The following is a 23,699-nucleotide window of genomic DNA, read 5'->3' on the forward strand; positions in this document are numbered from 1 at the left end:
TCACTCACTCACTCACTCACTCACTCACTCACTCACTCACTCACTCACTCACTCACTCACTCACTCACTCACTCACTCACTCACTCACTCACTCACTCACTCACTCACTCACTCACTCACTCACTCACTCACTCACTCACTCACTCACTCACTCACTCACTCACTCACTCACTCACTCACTCACTCACTCACTCACTCACTCACTCACTCACTCACTCACTCACTCACTCACTCACTCACTCACTCACTCACTCACTCACTCACTCACTCACTCACTCACTCACTCACTCACTCACTCACTCACTCACTCACTCACTCACTCACTCACTCACTCACTCACTCACTCACTCACTCACTCACTCACTCACTCACTCACTCACTCACTCACTCACTCACTCACTCACTCACTCACTCACTCACTCACTCACTCACTCACTCACTCACTCACTCACTCACTCACTCACTCACTCACTCACTCACTCACTCACTCACTCACTCACTCACTCACTCACTCACTCACTCACTCACTCACTCACTCACTCACTCACTCACTCACTCACTCACTCACTCACTCACTCACTCACTCACTCACTCACTCACTCACTCACTCACTCACTCACTCACTCACTCACTCACTCACTCACTCACTCACTCACTCACTCACTCACTCACTCACTCACTCACTCACTCACTCACTCACTCACTCACTCACTCACTCACTCACTCACTCACTCACTCACTCACTCACTCACTCACTCACTCACTCACTCACTCACTCACTCACTCACTCACTCACTCACTCACTCACTCACTCACTCACTCACTCACTCACTCACTCACTCACTCACTCACTCACTCACTCACTCACTCACTCACTCACTCACTCACTCACTCACTCACTCACTCACTCACTCACTCACTCACTCACTCACTCACTCACTCACTCACTCACTCACTCACTCACTCACTCACTCACTCACTCACTCACTCACTCACTCACTCACTCACTCACTCACTCACTCACTCACTCACTCACTCACTCACTCACTCACTCACTCACTCACTCACTCACTCACTCACTCACTCACTCACTCACTCACTCACTCACTCACTCACTCACTCACTCACTCACTCACTCACTCACTCACTCACTCACTCACTCACTCACTCACTCACTCACTCACTCACTCACTCACTCACTCACTCACTCACTCACTCACTCACTCACTCACTCACTCACTCACTCACTCACTCACTCACTCACTCACTCACTCACTCACTCACTCACTCACTCACTCACTCACTCACTCACTCACTCACTCACTCACTCACTCACTCACTCACTCACTCACTCACTCACTCACTCACTCACTCACTCACTCACTCACTCACTCACTCACTCACTCACTCACTCACTCACTCACTCACTCACTCACTCACTCACTCACTCACTCACTCACTCACTCACTCACTCACTCACTCACTCACTCACTCACTCACTCACTCACTCACTCACTCACTCACTCACTCACTCACTCACTCACTCACTCACTCACTCACTCACTCACTCACTCACTCACTCACTCACTCACTCACTCACTCACTCACTCACTCACTCACTCACTCACTCACTCACTCACTCACTCACTCACTCACTCACTCACTCACTCACTCACTCACTCACTCACTCACTCACTCACTCACTCACTCACTCACTCACTCACTCACTCACTCACTCACTCACTCACTCACTCACTCACTCACTCACTCACTCACTCACTCACTCACTCACTCACTCACTCACTCACTCACTCACTCACTCACTCACTCACTCACTCACTCACTCACTCACTCACTCACTCACTCACTCACTCACTCACTCACTCACTCACTCACTCACTCACTCACTCACTCACTCACTCACTCACTCACTCACTCACTCACTCACTCACTCACTCACTCACTCACTCACTCACTCACTCACTCACTCACTCACTCACTCACTCACTCACTCACTCACTCACTCACTCACTCACTCACTCACTCACTCACTCACTCACTCACTCACTCACTCACTCACTCACTCACTCACTCACTCACTCACTCACTCACTCACTCACTCACTCACTCACTCACTCACTCACTCACTCACTCACTCACTCACTCACTCACTCACTCACTCACTCACTCACTCACTCACTCACTCACTCACTCACTCACTCACTCACTCACTCACTCACTCACTCACTCACTCACTCACTCACTCACTCACTCACTCACTCACTCACTCACTCACTCACTCACTCACTCACTCACTCACTCACTCACTCACTCACTCACTCACTCACTCACTCACTCACTCACTCACTCACTCACTCACTCACTCACTCACTCACTCACTCACTCACTCACTCACTCACTCACTCACTCACTCACTCACTCACTCACTCACTCACTCACTCACTCACTCACTCACTCACTCACTCACTCACTCACTCACTCACTCACTCACTCACTCACTCACTCACTCACTCACTCACTCACTCACTCACTCACTCACTCACTCACTCACTCACTCACTCACTCACTCACTCACTCACTCACTCACTCACTCACTCACTCACTCACTCACTCACTCACTCACTCACTCACTCACTCACTCACTCACTCACTCACTCACTCACTCACTCACTCACTCACTCACTCACTCACTCACTCACTCACTCACTCACTCACTCACTCACTCACTCACTCACTCACTCACTCACTCACTCACTCACTCACTCACTCACTCACTCACTCACTCACTCACTCACTCACTCACTCACTCACTCACTCACTCACTCACTCACTCACTCACTCACTCACTCACTCACTCACTCACTCACTCACTCACTCACTCACTCACTCACTCACTCACTCACTCACTCACTCACTCACTCACTCACTCACTCACTCACTCACTCACTCACTCACTCACTCACTCACTCACTCACTCACTCACTCACTCACTCACTCACTCACTCACTCACTCACTCACTCACTCACTCACTCACTCACTCACTCACTCACTCACTCACTCACTCACTCACTCACTCACTCACTCACTCACTCACTCACTCACTCACTCACTCACTCACTCACTCACTCACTCACTCACTCACTCACTCACTCACTCACTCACTCACTCACTCACTCACTCACTCACTCACTCACTCACTCACTCACTCACTCACTCACTCACTCACTCACTCACTCACTCACTCACTCACTCACTCACTCACTCACTCACTCACTCACTCACTCACTCACTCACTCACTCACTCACTCACTCACTCACTCACTCACTCACTCACTCACTCACTCACTCACTCACTCACTCACTCACTCACTCACTCACTCACTCACTCACTCACTCACTCACTCACTCACTCACTCACTCACTCACTCACTCACTCACTCACTCACTCACTCACTCACTCACTCACTCACTCACTCACTCACTCACTCACTCACTCACTCACTCACTCACTCACTCACTCACTCACTCACTCACTCACTCACTCACTCACTCACTCACTCACTCACTCACTCACTCACTCACTCACTCACTCACTCACTCACTCACTCACTCACTCACTCACTCACTCACTCACTCACTCACTCACTCACTCACTCACTCACTCACTCACTCACTCACTCACTCACTCACTCACTCACTCACTCACTCACTCACTCACTCACTCACTCACTCACTCACTCACTCACTCACTCACTCACTCACTCACTCACTCACTCACTCACTCACTCACTCACTCACTCACTCACTCACTCACTCACTCACTCACTCACTCACTCACTCACTCACTCACTCACTCACTCACTCACTCACTCACTCACTCACTCACTCACTCACTCACTCACTCACTCACTCACTCACTCACTCACTCACTCACTCACTCACTCACTCACTCACTCACTCACTCACTCACTCACTCACTCACTCACTCACTCACTCACTCACTCACTCACTCACTCACTCACTCACTCACTCACTCACTCACTCACTCACTCACTCACTCACTCACTCACTCACTCACTCACTCACTCACTCACTCACTCACTCACTCACTCACTCACTCACTCACTCACTCACTCACTCACTCACTCACTCACTCACTCACTCACTCACTCACTCACTCACTCACTCACTCACTCACTCACTCACTCACTCACTCACTCACTCACTCACTCACTCACTCACTCACTCACTCACTCACTCACTCACTCACTCACTCACTCACTCACTCACTCACTCACTCACTCACTCACTCACTCACTCACTCACTCACTCACTCACTCACTCACTCACTCACTCACTCACTCACTCACTCACTCACTCACTCACTCACTCACTCACTCACTCACTCACTCACTCACTCACTCACTCACTCACTCACTCACTCACTCACTCACTCACTCACTCACTCACTCACTCACTCACTCACTCACTCACTCACTCACTCACTCACTCACTCACTCACTCACTCACTCACTCACTCACTCACTCACTCACTCACTCACTCACTCACTCACTCACTCACTCACTCACTCACTCACTCACTCACTCACTCACTCACTCACTCACTCACTCACTCACTCACTCACTCACTCACTCACTCACTCACTCACTCACTCACTCACTCACTCACTCACTCACTCACTCACTCACTCACTCACTCACTCACTCACTCACTCACTCACTCACTCACTCACTCACTCACTCACTCACTCACTCACTCACTCACTCACTCACTCACTCACTCACTCACTCACTCACTCACTCACTCACTCACTCACTCACTCACTCACTCACTCACTCACTCACTCACTCACTCACTCACTCACTCACTCACTCACTCACTCACTCACTCACTCACTCACTCACTCACTCACTCACTCACTCACTCACTCACTCACTCACTCACTCACTCACTCACTCACTCACTCACTCACTCACTCACTCACTCACTCACTCACTCACTCACTCACTCACTCACTCACTCACTCACTCACTCACTCACTCACTCACTCACTCACTCACTCACTCACTCACTCACTCACTCACTCACTCACTCACTCACTCACTCACTCACTCACTCACTCACTCACTCACTCACTCACTCACTCACTCACTCACTCACTCACTCACTCACTCACTCACTCACTCACTCACTCACTCACTCACTCACTCACGGAGGCTGTGTTACCTGTAGGTTTTGATGTGGTCAGCTACTCCGCACAGCTGCAGACTGTGTGTCAGGGCCTGATGATACGTCAGAGCTTGAGTGGACGAGCCCCAGTTCACATCTGTAAGACCACAACAATCCCATGAAGCACTGCTGCTGCACTGAAGAACAGCTGAAGCTGTGTCTCATGGTCCAGTCCGGTTCACCTGGTTTCTTGTAGCTGACGTAGATGTAGAGGGACAGGACGATGACGTTGGTCAGGAGGGCCGCCCACCAGTTGATGATGAACATGACCACACAACACAGGATGGCCCCGGCCAGAGACACCCACATGTTGTAGTACTTGAAGCTCGGCCTCCATCCTGACAAACACGGAGCAAACACTCAGACTCCAGTCAAACAGCAGGGCATCCGCTGCAGTACTACGGGTGAGCATTTGGCAACATAGGAGAAGGTCAAAATACCCTAATTACACCCCACAACGGGAGCCACGTATTGGAACGGAGCAACTAAACAGTTGGGATAAAACCAACAATGGTTCTTTGTGGTAGGAAAGTGCTAACTGTGCCGTTCTGCCACGTTACGCAACAGTGTGGGACACAAAGAACGGGACGCCACCGCACAGAATCAGAGCGTCCAGAATCTGCTCAAGACATTTAATACCAGACTGTTAATGGTGTCACAGCCTTAACAACAGTTTGCACAGCTGAAATGAGTCAGTTTCACAAAAGCATGTACACAGAATTGATTAAATGAAGTTAGCACCAGTTAGCACACAAACGGGCTGTTACCACCACTAGGGAGGCTTCTTGAACACAGGACATGTACTAGACTAATGGGATTTAGTGGAGTCACGGTTACAGACACAACATGACATAAAGGGTACAGAAGCACTTTAAACAAGCCACATCCGAGAGTGAGAGCTACACGTACCCTTTACGTTCATGCAATCGTGTGCAGAGACTCTACCTAATAAAGTGTCAGAAGTGAAGATATCTACCTGCTGGTCTTCTAGAGCTTTGGTATTGAGGGACAAACAAACCTCTTCACACAAAGAATAAAGAAACATGTAAAACTTCAAAAACAAGAAATGCAGTCAATAACATGATGTCATTCAGACATGAAAAGACTTTCTTTCATTTGAATAAAAAAGGTCTGATTAACACAGCCATAGGAATGGACGCTCTACACTCTAGGAACTGTTACTTTGCAAAGTTTGGTAAACACTGTAAAGGCCCCGATATACGTCAAGAGAAGTCACAGAACGAACCGGTGTGACGTCACTTCAAACGAAATCAGGCCAAAACAAAGTTCATTCTGTGAGTTTCAAGTGAACTCGAACAAAAGTGAACAGACACGAGCTGCTTTACAGGACAAACTGAAGCAGTAACTGAAACTGACACTGACACTGTATTCACTACTGTGAAGCCATCTGCTGTGTGAAGTGCGTTACTAATAAAGCAGTTCGCATCAGCATTTCTGAAGGTTAAGCACCGGATTTCACTGAACCTCCAATGAACAAATGGTCAGTTTCAAAGCCCCTTCTTTACCAGCACACTCTCTCAGCGTGACGTCATCAGGTGCGTGCGAGGCTGGGGTGTTACGCACCATCCTGACACTAATGATATTTGAGCGCTCGTCTGTGGAGACGTGACCAAGCTTGTCTACAGAGTCAATACAGCACAAGTGGAGGAACGTCTTACCGGGGGAGTTGGCCAGCGACGCGTGAAACACAGAGAAGTTGATGAGAGCGTACGATGCCAGGAAGAAATTGGAAATGATCGGGGCGATGATGTTCAACTCCGCTGGAGAAATTAAAAACAAGCATGTGTCAGAGCGAGGTGACCTCATCAACCCATCCCATCGTTTTATTCAACAACAATTTCTACCAATTAAAAATAATGAAATTTGTCGAGATCCTACCAATGAGAATGAAGGCCAAGGCAATGCCAAAGGTGAGGAAATATCCTCGCAGGGGCTCGTTGTTTTTGCCGTAGCCCTTCCCGAAAACCGCAATTCCAGGGTAGATATTGTCTTTGCATAAGGCCTGAGGAAATGGAAGAATCTATCAAACCAGCAAGACCTGTTCTGACGTCACGGAGCGAAACCACACATGTTAAAACACACAGCGGTCTCTGACATGAAGCAGCGCATGAGATACCCACCTGGAAGACTTTGGGGGCACTGACGAGAGAGGCCAGGGCCGAGGAGAGGGTCGCGGAGAAGATGCCGGCTGTGATGAGGGGCCCGAAGCCTGACACCACACTCATGACCTGCAGAACAAGACATTCAGACACAACCGCAGCCTTTCTCTGCCAATCCTGATGCATCCCGTCTGTAATGCTGTTAGTATTATTTATTTTTATTGCCATGCCAGCATCTAAGGCTATTTTCATGGCAAAACTTGTAAAATTAATTTGTAATTGTAATTGTATTTTAAGTTGTAAAATACAAATGAAGCAAACACAAAAACACAGTAATTAAAATTATACAAGGATTTTTTTAATTAATCTAATTTTTCTAAAAATCTTTTCTGATAAAATCTTACTAAATAACAGGGTTTCTGCAGGATATTTAAGCTCAAATCTAAGACTTTAAGACCTGCACAAATAAAATGAATACCATATGAGCGGGGTAAGGCAGTGTCTATAGTAACATATTAAACTGTAAAAAGCATGATTTACATTTCAGATACAAGTTTTCACAAAAACAAAAAGTTTTAATTAAACAAAAGTATTCATTACATTAATTTAAACAATTATCAATAAATGATTATATTAATTAAATAACAAATAAATTTTACCGTTTAGATTTTTATAATGCATTCTTTTTATCGATCCACCAATTCACATTTACAGCACTGCGTGTTTGCAGGGTAAAAACATGGGTCGATTTTTGCATTGGTCTGAACAAAAACAACAGGCTCACTGAAAATTAAGCCATATCGCAATTCTGGTCTTTCCGCCCCCCAATTTCTTTTTTTTTTTTATTTCCCGCCCCAAAGACTTCTTGAAATCATAATTAAGACTTTCTTGTACAATTTAAGACTTTTTATGGCTTTAAATTTGATACAACTAAATCTAAGACGTTTTAAGGACTCGCAGGAACCCTGAACAAGTCCCCGAGTGAGCATACTTCATAAAAAAAAACTAGGCATTAAAACTAGGCCTGGGCGATAAAACGGTATCGATATTTAATCGACGGTACACCTTCTTCGATAACGATATAAAAAAAATGTTCGATATAGTGCAGGATATAGGCACGTGCTCTGAGTGACGCAGACAGCACACACGAACACATGCTGAAATGAGTGCTGTGTCTGCCTGTGATGAGGAGATTGAGAATAAAGAATGAATATTAGTCGAATTTAAAATAAACATTTGCATTTGAATGTTAGGAGTGAGGAATGTTTTGTTAGTCTAGCCCATGAGACGCGCCGCTGCTGCATTATTCATTCAAAATATTAGAGAAATATAGAAGCTCAATGCGGAGAAGATCTTGAATGATTAAAACTGAAACCAAGCCATTCACACAGAATGCATATTCAGCACATTTTTAGACGGACAAATATGACTGCTGGACTCGCGTCTCGCACAAAAGATGTATAGAAAGCCATGCAAAGTTAAAACAGTTTAAACTTTTAGAAAACACGTCACGAATTTGTGGAGGTTTATTCCTTTTCACTGCATCTCGTATGTTTTTAAATGCCATCTGTGATGGGCGATTTGGCTCTTTGTATTAAGCAATGCATAAACACGTTACTATTTTGTTCATAATTGTTTATGCAATTTACAAAATTATATTTGATTTATATGAGTTAATTTATATTAATATTTGTTGTTTGTCTCAATAAATTGGGTTAATTTAAAAATACAGTGGTTAAATAAAAAAAAAAAGTCTATTGCTCTTTGTTTTAAAAAAGGTTATATAAATGTCAATAATTATCGATACCGAACGATATGAAACATTATATAGTTTCTTTTTTTTAGCTATATCGCCCAGCCCTAATTAAAACCAATACATTCCAATAAAATGTTTCATTTGGCCAGAGTCTGTGCTGTGTGCCAAGTGGAAGCGTTTTAGCATTATGCCTTAAAATGATGCTCAGGACGCTCACTAGGATTTGGAACGGAGTCATAATGTAGAAAAAGCTGTTGTCTGTATGTCTGCTGTCGATGATGTACCTGGAAATCATTGTAAAGGCCGAACTTGCAGGCAGACTTCCCTCCTTCAACAGGTCTGCAGGAACTGAAGTCATAGCCGAACTTACAGGCCGCATCAGTGCAGTTTAAGCCACTGAGAGTTACGTTACTCTCCATTCCTGTAGCATCCCGCACGATGCAAGCACCTTTCAACAAAACATTCAATACATAATACAAATCAATCAATAATACAGGAGTAATCAAAACGATATGCAATTCTGAGAGAGTATACCTGCAGAGATGGCCACACCCACGTACACGAGGCCCGTTATGAGGATAGCCAACAGCGTTCCTTTAGGGATGGCCATTTGAGGATCCTTAGAGAAAAGAAACCATTACAGAGAATCTTTGCAGAGACTGTGATGAAGAGTAACTAAATGCATTGAGGAAAGGATTGCCGACACTCACTGCTAGATCTCCTGAGATGTTGGCTCCAGCCAAAATGCCTGTGGCAGCTGGGAAGAAGATGGAAAAAACGGAGAAAAACGTCTCCCCTCGAAAGTCTGGGCCAAAGTTATCTGCCAAGATGCCCGCTAAAAAGACAAGATGTCCGATAATTACAGTAGTTAGATAATGGAAAGCACAACAGGAATGAATAAAGAGAAAACAACTACCAAATTTCAAACTCAGAACTCAGGTCACACAAAAACATTCCCAGTGGCCTTGGACTATCCTGAACTATTGTTCTTAACTGGTTTTCCCTAAAGACTCAAATGGCGATCAAGTGACATTGTTAAAGTAAAAAAAAATTTATATTATACCAAGAAAAACTACAGCAAATCTCAGAAGCCTTGGCTTCATGGTTTCCACCTTTTTAATTTTTTAAGGTTTCATTCTTGCCAGTGAGTAATTCACAGCACAAAACACTGTGCTCAGCACAAACCATGTTTATCAAACACAGTAGAGTTTGATTTGACGCACACCCTTTTACATTATTAAAAAAAAAAACGTTCATAGCAGTTTATCATGTACATACAGCTTTGTTTTCTTTCTGATGCCCACCGGTTGATAAGTGCTGGTCTAGATGAGCTCATTCTTACCGTCATAGCTGAAGAAGCCAAATTTCTCCTTGGACTCGACAGGGATGAAGGTCCCAATGAAGTAGTTAAAGATAGCAGTGACCAAAATGAACAAGAGGAATATTTGAGCCTGTGAAACAAAATCATTTTGACAAATGGTGAATTCATAAGGTCAGCACTGGCTGATGATCAAAGAAAACTGAAGATACACTAAATCTCCTGCCTTGGCCTCCCACTCCATTCCAGCCACTGAGACGCCAAGCAGCAGGATGACTGTAATGGTTCCAATGATCCTGACGTCATTAATCTCATCGAGCATGAGCGCACCGGAATTCTAAACGGACACAAACCCATGTGATTAGTCGGCCTACACAAAATAATTTTAAAGCAAACTGAACAATGTATGAGAGAACAGAACTGCGCCTCTTACAATGAGCAGCTCAACTACAGTTTCTGCAAAGCCCACGACGTACATGGCCACAGCCACAGCGTTGGCAAAGGCAAAAATCAGACCAATGGAGCCGCCAAACTCTGGGCCCAAACTTCGAGATATTAAGTAATACGCCCCACCTGAAGAAAAGATATTAAACAGATCACCTTTCTGAAAAGACAATTCGAGGCTGATTTATCAGTTATCCTGTTGCATCATTAAGAGGCCCTTTAAAATATTCTGAAAATCGCACCATCGTGATTTCATGAGCAGGTGCACACAAACACTTGGACAAATTCAAGTTCATTGCTAGGACCTTTTGAAACGGAATGGTGGCCATACATGCATTGCTTACTCACACATTCGGTTATGTTATTTCAGTATTTTATCCAAGAGCAGTTCATCATTTGGCAACTTTGGCCTCATTCTGCGGACGCAAGATTCTAAACAAATGCTACACAGTCTTTCACTGAACTCAAATCATTAACTGATTCTGGTCCTGCCCTTGTGTTTGTTCTTCATGTTAACTGCATTTTGAGAGTTTTCTGAATAAACGGTTGAATCATTCAGGCTAATTTGTCTATTGGCAAGCGGGAGTAAAAAGTAGAGCAGTGTGTGTTGTGGATATAGCAGTGGTAGACCAATCCATTGTGTGTCTCAATGATATATCCCAGTGATACAGTGAGAAGAGGAATGGGCCCAGCACCGAACCCTGAGGTACCCCTGTGGATAAGATCAGAACGGGTCAAGTTACCAATAACAATGAAGTACTCTCAGCTATGCTGAAACATCCTCCCATATTCAAGCCTAGTCTAAAGATTTTCCTAATAATCAGGGGTGAGAAAAGTGCACAGACTGAGTACAGATCGACTTGAGGGAGTGTTTAATGCTAGATCTTATTTATGCAAGTGTGTATGTATTAATAAATGACTGGAATACCAGAGAAGATTAGGCCTAATCTGATTAACGGCTACACACCTACAGTGTGCTACAGTGACGGGAAGCATTAGCACAAACACACATCAAAAATCCTGCATGCAATGCTGAAAAACAATATATGTAAAGTAGTGAATGTAATTTTTCTGATGAGTGTGAGAAAGCAGTTCTCTAAACTAAAAAGAGCTGCAGTGACAGCTAAATATCATTGAGGATCTCAAACAAACCCAATCCTACACACACACACCCACACCCTCCCGTGACTGGGTTAATAACTAACACCTAAGGTGCTAATGGAAAAATATTGATTTGCTTCCACACTGAAACAAAAACTTTCTCTAGTGCCATCACCCTGCTCTCAGATGAAGGCCTGTAGAGAGGGACAGCTATCCATTTCTGCCTTCCAGACTGCCAACGAACCTCACAATTGCCTGAGAGAAAAACACTGAGATCTTAAAACACTATTGAATTTCCCCACAGGCTGTGAGAACTGGAAGCATTACGCCGAGTACCTTACTGCCCCTTCATCCGCCGTTAGTGTAGTGCTAGAACAGTTACGTCACACTCATGCACTCAGATAGGAGTTCAAAAAGACTATGCCACCAAAAATGAGAAAACCTCATGTGAAGACCTCAGGAACAATACCTCTACCCTATAGGGTTCATAAAACGAGAGTCTGTATGTAAACAAAGTTAACCACATGCAAGTAATGACTAAGTAACAATAATTGATGCCACCAAAATCTCTTTTGGGAATCTGTCCATTTTCTCCTCTTTCCTCATCATGGGTGCATTTCTAGCCTGTCCTCTGCCGTGTTTTCAACCTCTACAACTTGTTGTAGTAAATATCCACATTTGATTGAGGAAATAAAGGCTATTAAAATCATAGAAGGAAGACTTCAACTTGTTTCTATCATTTTTGTTATGCATTTTACATCTGCCCGTAGATGAGCTTACAATGTCAACCCTGTTGGGGTCACTCGTGTACAGTAAACAATTGGATGTTTATGGAATATCAGCATTTATCCACATTGTGTCATTTGTGTGTAACAGTTTCACAACAGGCACCCTTTGAATGGTTTTTGCACCAGTGAAAGTCACAGTTGAAATAATGCACACGGTGCTAATGCACTTTTTTTTTTTAATTACCTCCTCGTACAAAGCCATTGGTGGCGATCGCAGAGGTCGAGCAGCCCGTGATGGTAGTCACAACAGTGGCCATAACAACAATGATGCAGGAATACGCTGTGGAAATAAAAAGGTGAAATGACAGTGAACGTTTCCACGACACATGGTTATCAGGTTCAGCACTCGTGTTTTCAACCTCTACAACTTGTAGTAAATATCCACATTTGATTGAGGAAATAAAGGCTATTAAAATCATAGAAGGAAGACTTCAACTTGTTTCTATCATTTTTGTTATGCATTTTACATCTGCCCGTAGATGAGCTTACAATGTCAACCCTGTTGGGGTCACTCGTGTACAGTAAACAATTGGATGTTTATGGAATATCAGCATTTATCCACATTGTGTCATTTGTGTGTAACAGTTTCACAACAGGCACCCTTTGAATGGTTTTTGCACCAGTGAAAGTCACAGTTGAAATAATGCACACGGTGCTAATGCACTTTTTTTTTTTAATTACCTCCTCGTACAAAGCCATTGGTGGCGATCGCAGAGGTCGAGCAGCCCGTGATGGTAGTCACAACAGTGGCCATAACAACAATGATGCAGGAATACGCTGTGGAAATAAAAAGGTGAAATGACAGTGAACGTTTCCACGACACATGGTTATCAGGTTCAGCACTGTCTGCGGCTGGCTTCACACTGTATGCATACATTTCCAGTGTTGGGGCTGCTAAATGACAGCTGACCGCTCACAACGCCTCACAGCAACATTCAACATGTGCATGAGAAATGACTGTAGCTCGATGGAAAACACAAGAGTGTGCTTGTGAATTGAAGTGCTAATTCACACGGCCGACCAAAGTCAAACCTACCAATTCCAGCCTGGCCCACGATCCATGTCATTCGAATGAAGAGCATCACGCCCCATATGTTTAACATGCAGCGCACCTGCACAGAGGAAGGATGCAGTTTAGACTCATGCTGACAAAAACATCAAGGACCAAAGCCGTTTCTCAAACCTCATTCACCGGGACGATGAGCGCTGGACAGGAACCCATCTGTGTTTGAAGGAAAGCTGCGGGCTGACGGCTATCGATGGCATGTGTGGCTTGACGTCACGTCCGTTACCACAAAAGACTTTACCAGTATAACAGCAATACTTCTACAGGACAAACAAACCTGCCCAGAGCTGCAGCGGGTTTTGCCTAAGCAGTTTATTATTTGATACAAACTATTCCAAAATAATCTTTTTGTGGCGTGACAACAGTTCCAGATGGATACACTTTTGTCTGTGTGTTATTACTGTAATTCCTGTGGGTGAGTTTACTCCATCAGCAAGCAATTCTTTTACACTACTTCAATATGAACATGAGGTACTGAAGGAGGAGCAGAAGTTTTCTTCTGAGGTAACGGACATTACACCACACAGCCTGTCGACGGAGAACCCGGATCAGTCCTTCAAGCACATTTGAACACAAACCGGTTTCAAAGATTGACTGAGTTCCTGCCGTGGTTTGAAAGACACTTTGGATGAAAATGAATTTTCACTTGTCGACACTATGAGAAGCTGTTTGGTGTCAAATGTTAAGACTGGGAAGGTGAAAATGAGGACAATTTTAAGGACAAGGAAGACCTGTCAAAATATTGACCAAGAGACGAGAAGCAGAGCTGATCTGTGACCCATAAAGCTTTTACTGGATTCACACGTGTCAGCGAGGAAGACGGTCTGCACTGAGCAAAGCCACGGCTTGTTGAGAGTATTAGCATATTAAACATTACAAGAGCACGACAGTTTAGCATGCAGCCTCTAATAGGAGTCTCTACAGGCAGCAGATATAGCAAACTAACAAAAAACCCAATTATCACCCACAGCAGAAAAATCTCACTCATCGCCCACGTTATATTCATTCCCATCTTGGATTTTGTGTGGGTGCCACAATTCTGAGACAAATGCCATTAACTGCTGCGCTGACTTCTGCTGAAGCATGTTTGATCTGATGTTAACTCCTCTTACCAGCACTCCTTTGATCCAGCCGAACTTCACCACTCCTTTAGACTCGGAGGCTTCTTTAGCTGCGGCCTCCTCTGCAGGGGTCAGCTCCTCGCCGTTAGCAAAGCCATCCTCGAACGGCTCCTGCAATCGCAGATAAACACATGCATGAATACGTCTGAGTATGGAGTAACACGCAATGAAGAATCACTCGCGGCCAAAATGAAAACGCTTGGAAGTATAGTAATATTTTAGCACTTATCTTCAAGTAAAAGTTGTTCTCATGTCATAGTTAAAATTTCAAATATTCTCCTTCCGGTAGATTTGCCAACCGCCATTACAAGTTAAAGACGATGCTCAAATGTGTTTAGCCGCCATTAAACCAAAAGAAGAAGAAATGTGGGAGCGTGACGCACGAGAACTAGTGAGGGCTGTTCTAGCGCATCACACATTTGAGCTTCCGTGTTCAGTGTCTTTGATGCGCACTCTTGTAACGACCACTCACTCATTTATCCTTCACGTTTATCTGCCGTCAGACACCGAGAGGTTGTTGCCATAATGCATTGCTACTGGTTGCGTCTTGCTTCGGATTTGAGTGCCAGACTGGCATTGTGACAGCGCAAGCTTCATGCTTTCTAACCATATCTCCACTTTTTACCTTTATGTTGCAATTGTTCTGCTTATTGTACATATAAAATACAAAACGTTTACATCAGTAGACCCAATGTCTTTATAAAGTTTGTGCACCTAAAACAGTATCTTGTATACACACACACACACACACACACACACACACACACACACTTGCAATTGTTCTGCTTATTGTACATATAAAATACAAAACGTTTACATCAGTAGACCCAATGTCTTTATAAAGTTTGTGCACATAAAACAGTATCTTGTATACACACACACACACACACACACACACACGTATATTACTTTTACTGCCTGCACAAACACTGGATTGATTTTAATAGCTTTAATGTACTTGAATTGTGCATCAAACACTAGAAACATACAAGTATCTGATCAGAACTTGGTATTGGCAGATACGCAATATTCAGTGACTGTGGGCACAACAAAAACCTGATTGGGATATCCCTAATATCACCATAAATGATGTACAAGTGGCTAATGCAAATGAACTGCAAACATGAAAACAGTCCTGAGCTCGAGACAGCAGCACAGTTGCTGTCTTTGTGTCTGTGAAAGGTCAAACGCAGGAAGTGTCCCTCCTCCACAGAAACAAAGCCATGACGAAGGCAGCCGGCCATTACAGCTCCTGGGAAATAAACGACCGGCCTGACATCCACACAGAGACTTCACAATGACAATGTGAGGAGTTTACAACATCCTGTCCAGCGCACATAAAGCCCTGGTTTGGACTGTGGAAAAAGCAAGCAGCGGTTCGATGCGAGCGCAGGAGCTGTACTGACATCTGTTAGAGGTGTTCAATGGCAGAGCTGCACGCCGAGGACAAAAGTACAGGAGAAATCTGTCAAAGATCCCGACAGAAGGATCTCTCTTCACTCCACACCAGCACATTTCTTCAGGATATTCGTTCAGCTGAAGGGCACGTGAAGCTTGTGTCCTTGACCAAATGAGTGAGTGTTGATGGGATTCATATGTGACATTGAGTGGAGTGTATTGATGGCCGGTGGCTGCAGGACATACTTTATTACACGCCTAATAACTTGGCAGCACTTTACTAATATTTTTCCCCTCCATCAAAAAAGCCACAACCTTTAACCCGTAATGAATAACCCTGCTGAAGGTGGGGATCTAATAACGAAAGGATTCGTTACCACACATTGTGATTAGTGGTTATTAAAACCTATTCAAAAACACTATTCTATGACTAATAAAGTGACCTAATTCACAGCAGAATCAACAGGATGAACAGCAAGAATTTCAGTCCAGATCATTTCAGTATGAAGCATTATTTTATTCTCTGTTTTAATTGGACTTGATTGCATTTTTTCATTTGATCCGTTTTAATCTGTAAAAATAATTTTGGTAATCCAAAAGCATGTCTAATTAATAATGAAACTTGTTCAATTTAACAGCAATTAGGCCTAATTAAAACATTTATTCATTTTGTTCTTTATAACTTCCCTAATTCCATGTCTCCTGTTTTGATTCCCAGCAGTGAATATGGGAAGGAAGAGTGGCAAACAATATACCAGCAGATGAAGTGGGTGATATAAAAAAAAGAAAAAAGAAAAAAGTGCTAACTTTTGCACTTGGAATAATGAAACAAGCCAGACTTTAAACTGCAATGAGAAGTGCCTTCTGAGAGGTGCAAACGACCAAACACCGTGCGTCAAACAAAGAGCTGCACACACACACACACACACTCAGTGTTTTCTGGTTCATTTCTGCTCCTCACTGCATTGAGTGATCATACAGTACTGTATAATGACCACGTGACCACGAGACCAGCACTGCTTCACACGTCTCTCGCATCTCTCTCCATGCTCTCTCATAGACATGTCAACCCAAGTTAGGAAAGTTAATTGGCAGCTACCTATTTTTCCAAGTCATTTGCAACACCATGCGTCAAACAAAGAGCTGCACACACACACACACACACACTCAGTGTTTTCTGGTTCATTTCTGCTCCTCACTGCATTGAGTGATCATACAGTACTGTATAATGACCACGATGACAACAGACCAGCGCTGCTTCACACGTCTCTCGCATCTCTCTCCATGCTCTCTCATAGACATGTCAACCCAAGTTAGGAAATTTCTGGTTCATTTCTGCTCCTCACTGCATTGAGTGATCATACAGTACTGTATAATGACCACGATGACAACAGACCAGCACTGCTTCACACGTCTCTCGCATCTCTCTCCATGCTCTCTCATAGACATGTCAACCCAAGTTAGGAAAGTTAATTGGCAGCTACCTATTTTTCCAAGTCATTTGCTCTTTGTATGGGTTCCTGCTGAAGCAGGATCTGAATCCACAACACACATTAGCGGATTCAGTCAGACTGAACAGAAAGTGTGCATTAGTGAGGGACCTGTAGCAGCGGCACGGACATGGATGAAAACACGGCTTTGTTTGAGCTTTTCAACAGCTCGTCATGAATCCGCGAGGCTCGGTGAGGGGCACGTGAAAGACCAGACATCACACACGCTCCTATGAGCGCTTCAGAATTTAAGGAACACGAGTTTAAGAAAGAGAAATTTGATGAAATATAATTTTATCAACTGTGTTTTTTGTTTTTGTAATATAAAGCATGCACTGATAAAGCATTTACAACAAAACATGAATTGGCAAAGTAAAGAGTAGGCTAGTTTCCTCCAGCAGACTGCAGCCTTCCGAGTAGGGTTGGGTATCGATACTTTTAAAATGGTTCCGGTGCCTAAACCGGTACTTATTCAAACTAAATAAATAAATAAAAATGGATGAAAAAAAAAAAAGGATGGACTTTCCATTAGCACTATAAACACATGATGTCCGTTTCATTCACACTGCACGCCAGAGGGCGCCCTCGCACAGAGAATCCACACATCCAGTCACTGAAGTAGAGAACTCGTGACCCTCCAGGAAATCCCTCATATGCACAAAGACATGCTATTATAGCTGTGACTGAGTAAACCGAACATAGAAACGTTTTGAATGATAAAACAAAGACAATAAACACTCGACTGCCACAATATAGTTTATCTGTGTTATTCAAGCCATCTCTGGTATTTTCATAAGTATATTTATAATCCATTGCTAATCGATGTATTTTTAAAGAAGCCTATGGAACATATTTTCTGCCTCGTTCTGTGACGAGCTTTTAAAACGGTTCCGGTGCCTAAACCGGTACTTATTCAAACTAAATAAATAAATAAAAATGGATGAAAAAAAAAAAAGGATGGACTTTCCATTAGCACTATAAACACATGATGTCCGTTTCATTCACACTGCACGCCAGAGGACGCCCTCGCACAGAGAATCCACACATCCAGTCACTGAAGTAGAGAACTCGTGACCCTCCAGGAAATCCCTCATATGCACAAAGACATGCTATTATAGCTGTGACTGAGTAAACCGAACATAGAAACGTTTTGAATGATAAAACAAAGACAATAAACACTCGACTGCCACAATATAGTTTATCTGTGTTATTCAAGCCATCTCTGGTATTTTCATAAGTATATTTATAATCCATTGCTAATCGATGTATTTTTAAAGAAGCCTATGGAACATATTTTCTGCCTCGTTCTGTGACGAGAAGCCTCATCAGATCACAGAAGGAAGTATTTGACTGGTGTTGTGGAGTAAAAAGGTTATAATGTTCTCTTTTGTTGGACAACAGGTTTAGAAATGTGAACACAAGGGAGGTTTAGCTTTAGGCGTTTTAGTTTAAGCATGTTTAGCTTAGTTAACGGAAGCCATCAGAGCAAGTGTAATTACTGCCTTCACGCGCTCCTCGATGCTCTCAGTTCCCGAGCTCTGCTTTTAAATCGGAATGTGAAAACAACATGGACACTCGCGTTACTACAAAGATGTGTTGGATCTGTATTATTAGAGCTTTCCCGCTTGAGTTTTCTCAGTCGGGGAATTGTTTTTCTCGTGCGGTGCCGGTGATGATGCTTCTTACGTTCGTTTCGGAGAACCAGAGGACACATATTTCAATCGATCGCTCGGGCATGGCACTGAAATGAGGCACCGAAATCTGCGTTCGGATTCGGTTCTAGTACATACCGGTTACATAGGTACATTTCGGTACCCAACCCTAGTCCAGAGAGCCAGTGCTCTGCCACAGACGCCGATCCTTCAGCACACACACAGCTACGCTGGAGAAGGACAGTGCATCAACGTCTCAATCCGATTCCTCTCTTTCTGCTGATGAAAGATTCACAAGTCCACATTTCTCAAGACTCTGACCTTCCAAATGAAGTCGCTTCCCACTAAAACCATTTAGCGGCTTTATTCCCTGTCTGAACCAGATCAAACCCCCTCCTCACTTGTGATCTCCGGAGATGAAGACTGTGAAAGAGGCTTCTTCCATGAAGCAGCTCAAAGACGAAAAGTCTTGTTTTGAGAATATGAAAACTGGAAATGCAAAGCAATATTGTAACAAATTTAACAGCACATGACCAGCACCAGTCCTTGTGCCATCTGACTATGCAGCGTGGTAGCTTGAACAAAGAAAAACAAACATGAAGTCATCCACATAAAAACTTCAGTCTAAATACAACATACATAACGTCAGACAATGCGACAGCTTTTATGACATGCTATTTATTAGTCAGTTTTGAGTGCTCCGAGAGAGTCCAACAGTGCTGACGGGACGCTTCCACAGACTCACGGCATGGAAATGAAGGGATACTGAGCTCCTGAGATATCAGGAAGGGAGGGATGCTGATGGACCCATCTGACATCATTAGCATGGGTAAACAGAAGGCATATTTTACCCATGCGGCTCCAAATGCATCATGGAAAACTATTCCACCACAGTCTCAGTTAGTATGAGGTGAATGGGCCGCTTTGTTGGCCATTTCATTACGGTTTCAAGATCTAGTTTGGTCCTGACATGGGAATGTCACTCTAAACGGGAAGTGAGCACTTGGGTCGCCCCCAGGAGACGCAGGATTATTAGCGTGTCTGTGAACACAGCGTAAGATCACGTGAACAGAAGCAGCGCCACATGTGTGCAGACTTCCTGTGCATGTTTATCTATCAAGCTACTACCACATACTTTCTGTGGGAAAGAAACAAGCCTGTTTAAATGAAAGCGGCAGTCGGAGGATTGTGAGATATCACTGCGTTCACAGCTCACTCTAGCCTTACAAGTTAGTCCTCTCTTTTCTCTTTAAGACTGGTCGTAACATTTTCATGTCGGTTACATAAAGACTGACCAACTAGCTTAGTCTTAGTCAAGGGGGAGATCTGTCTTTTCAGATTCTAATTAGTGCAGACTAGTTCTTAAGATAGTCTCAACAGCAGCTACGATTATGCAACTGGTTCTTCACGCACAGCAGCGCTCGTATTCATAGCAGCTGACGCTTTCACGGAGGAGGACAATACAGCTCACACACATCTGAAGTGGTTTGTGGTAATTCATTTAATTTGGTGTTGAGTTTCACATACTGTGAATAATCCTAGTGATTTTACTGTACTTTCTACAATGCACGCTTTCATTATTTGTCGGTTTGAAAGAGTTCAGTCAGATTGAAGTCTGAATCCAAATAAGGTTTTAATTGGTTTCAGTCGGGTGTCTGATCTAACTTCAACAGCAAAAGAGAGAGATAGTTATATGTACAAACCACATTTGCAGCTGATGCTGATAAGCCACACAGAAAATGATGAACCCATAACCAGCACAGTGTAACAGACAGAAACAGCCTCTTCTAACAGATTGACAAACTAAACCTCATCAGCACAACAGACACTGATCGGAGACACATTCATGTGCATGGATTACAGACACGGGAACACTTGCACAAAAATCGAATCCTGATATGCATCAACATAAGCATGAGGACTTCCAATGAATGAAGCTCAGATTTAAAGAGAGGAATCAAGCTTTCAGAAAACTCAGTTTTGCACGAACTAATCCCTCCAGACGGGACCCAGGGAATGATGGGTAGAGTCCTCCTGCTGGCTGCATGTGTAGATGTGAATGGAGAGGAGAGGAGAGGTGAGCTCATCTCATTCAACAAAGCGGCTCATTGTTGCTGGATCTACTCAAGCCTGATCACAACTGTAACTGAAAACCATTGAAAAGCCCCCAGCAAACCCACAGCACCCATTACAGCTCATTCAGCACACCACATTAAGAGCCAGGGCTCATCTCCCACAATTCATTCATAAGAGATGAGGGAAAAAAATGAAGCATTACATTTCAGTAAGAGATCTCTTAAAAGCCTGACGTGGCATTTTCAGGAATTCAAGCCTGATCACAACTGTAACTGAAAACCATTGAAAAGCCCCCAGCAAACCCACAGCACCCATTACAGCTCATTCAGCACACCACATTAAGAGCCAGGGCTCATCTCCCACAATTCATTCATAAGAGATGAGGGAAAAAAATGAAGCATTACGTTTCAGTAAGAGATCTCTTAAAAGCCTGACGTGGCATTTTCAGGAAGGCTGGGGAACAGCTTTAAAAATGACAAGAACTGGTTTTTAAAAGAAGAGGGGAAAACACACTCTAAAAGCACACATCAGCCAGTACTTGTGACAGTAAAGATATGATTCAGAGCTCCATATGAAAATAATAAACTACTAACACAGCTAATTCAGTAAAGACACCAATTAGTTTGTACAATTAAAGTCTCAAAGTGCTGCAGGCCTCACTGGTTCAGACCTTTGTAAAGACTCAACAGCTGATAGCATGTCTGATTTAAAGTTTATCTTTGAACAGGGTTTCTGCAGATATGAACAAGTTAAATTTATGACTTTTTAATACCACCTTATATGAAATGTAAGACCTAAACCGGTCATGGAAATACACATTTTATTACATACATATGTAATATTTAATGTGTATAAATTAAAAAGAAAACAAAATATCAATGCTGTAATAAATTATATTTATTACTACGATATACAGTGAACTTTTAATGTCAGCAGACAATATTCCATACAAAATATCCCCGCAAAATAACTGTTTATTGGCAAACGAGGGCTTCAAATTAGGATGAAAGTTAGTATGAGAGTGAATAAACATAAATTAAGAGCAGAAAATAAAGAGCGAGACATCCTTGATATTGAAAAGGGTTATTAAAAACACAGTAAGGCCTTAACTCAGTACTTGCATGCTGTCTGACACACACACACAGTCAGACAATAAGAGTATGGTTTATGGATTCAGTTCTCTTTTACAACTTACTGTGCTTAAGCAAAACAGCCTCTGTAATATACATGTAAATACAATTAATCTGAGCAGCCAGTATGTCAAATTCTGTGCATTCAGTCTTAAAGTGACGGCAACCTGAAAATAATGCCGCCTGTGTCATTAATGCCAATCAAACAACAATAAAGAAAAACACTGGCCACTCTTGACCGAAAAACTTTATTAAAAATAATAATTAAATGAATACAGTGAAGACTTCCCAGTGTTTATTTACATACGATTACTACATTTCTGTAGCATTTCTTCCTTCAATGCCACTGTTAAATAACTGAAAAACAAGGTTATATTACAACTTAATATAATATTAACCATTTACATTTATTTAATTTGTATAGTTTGTATAATATTCCATTTGTATAATGAGAAAGTGTGTTAAAAGCCCACACAATCGTTCAGTTAATGCTGACAATGGAGCCAATTGAGAGAACTGTGAGGTGACATACTTCATTGCACACAGCAGGACAAGGATACAAGAGGACTGACCAATGATTGTTGCAAGCATGAACAAACACGCTTTCTTGTCATGAGGAGTGACTTTTGCTAAGAATAGAGCAGGAAAATTCCAAGCAAGTGTCAAAAGAGCCAGCAAAAGTTGTGAGAAGAGTGGCATTTCATCATCTCACCCAGGGAGACGCAACACGCTCGTTTATGCACACACTGGAGCTAAATCACACGCAGCCTTTCCCAAGGCCCACATTAACAAAACACAGACTCCTGGGAAGACTTCATGACACCAAGTCAATCATTTTGCTTCTAACAGCATGAACAGTACAGTGAGAAGTGAAGTTCAGTGGCAGTAAACATTCTCCAGGAACTCAACAGGACAGATATGATAGTTTGTCATGAACTTGTGCACTCGATGCTGAAAGTGCTAAGA

At 43.1% G+C, this 23,699-nt stretch overlaps 1 protein-coding gene across 2 annotated transcripts in view; it reads right to left on the reverse strand.

Moving 5' to 3' along the window:
* Positions 1-5,219: 5,219 nt before the first annotated feature.
* The window catches only part of LOC107572516 (solute carrier family 12 member 2-like), a 29,620-nt gene continuing 11,140 nt past the window's right edge, over positions 5,220-23,699 (reverse strand). The window contains exons 2-15 of one of the 2 annotated variants that reach the window (XM_016258933.1): positions 14,979-15,098; positions 13,837-13,912; positions 13,482-13,577; positions 10,901-11,040; positions 10,694-10,804; positions 10,492-10,600; positions 9,860-9,984; positions 9,684-9,768; positions 9,434-9,597; positions 7,415-7,522; positions 7,173-7,296; positions 6,953-7,054; positions 5,456-5,611; positions 5,220-5,370 (exon numbers count right to left, since the gene is read on the reverse strand). In XM_016258933.1, coding sequence (XP_016114419.1) covers positions 5,267-5,370; positions 5,456-5,611; positions 6,953-7,054; positions 7,173-7,296; positions 7,415-7,522; positions 9,434-9,597; positions 9,684-9,768; positions 9,860-9,984; positions 10,492-10,600; positions 10,694-10,804; positions 10,901-11,040; positions 13,482-13,577; positions 13,837-13,912; positions 14,979-15,098 — 1,620 coding nt within the window. In that variant the 3' untranslated portion in view covers positions 5,220-5,266. The other variant, XM_016258934.1, reaches the window with a different exon arrangement.

Source organism: Sinocyclocheilus grahami, unplaced genomic scaffold (genome assembly GCF_001515645.1).
Source record: "Sinocyclocheilus grahami isolate Dianchi unplaced genomic scaffold, SAMN03320097.WGS_v1.1 scaffold1766.1, whole genome shotgun sequence".
Taxonomy (NCBI): Eukaryota; Metazoa; Chordata; class Actinopteri; order Cypriniformes; family Cyprinidae; genus Sinocyclocheilus; species Sinocyclocheilus grahami.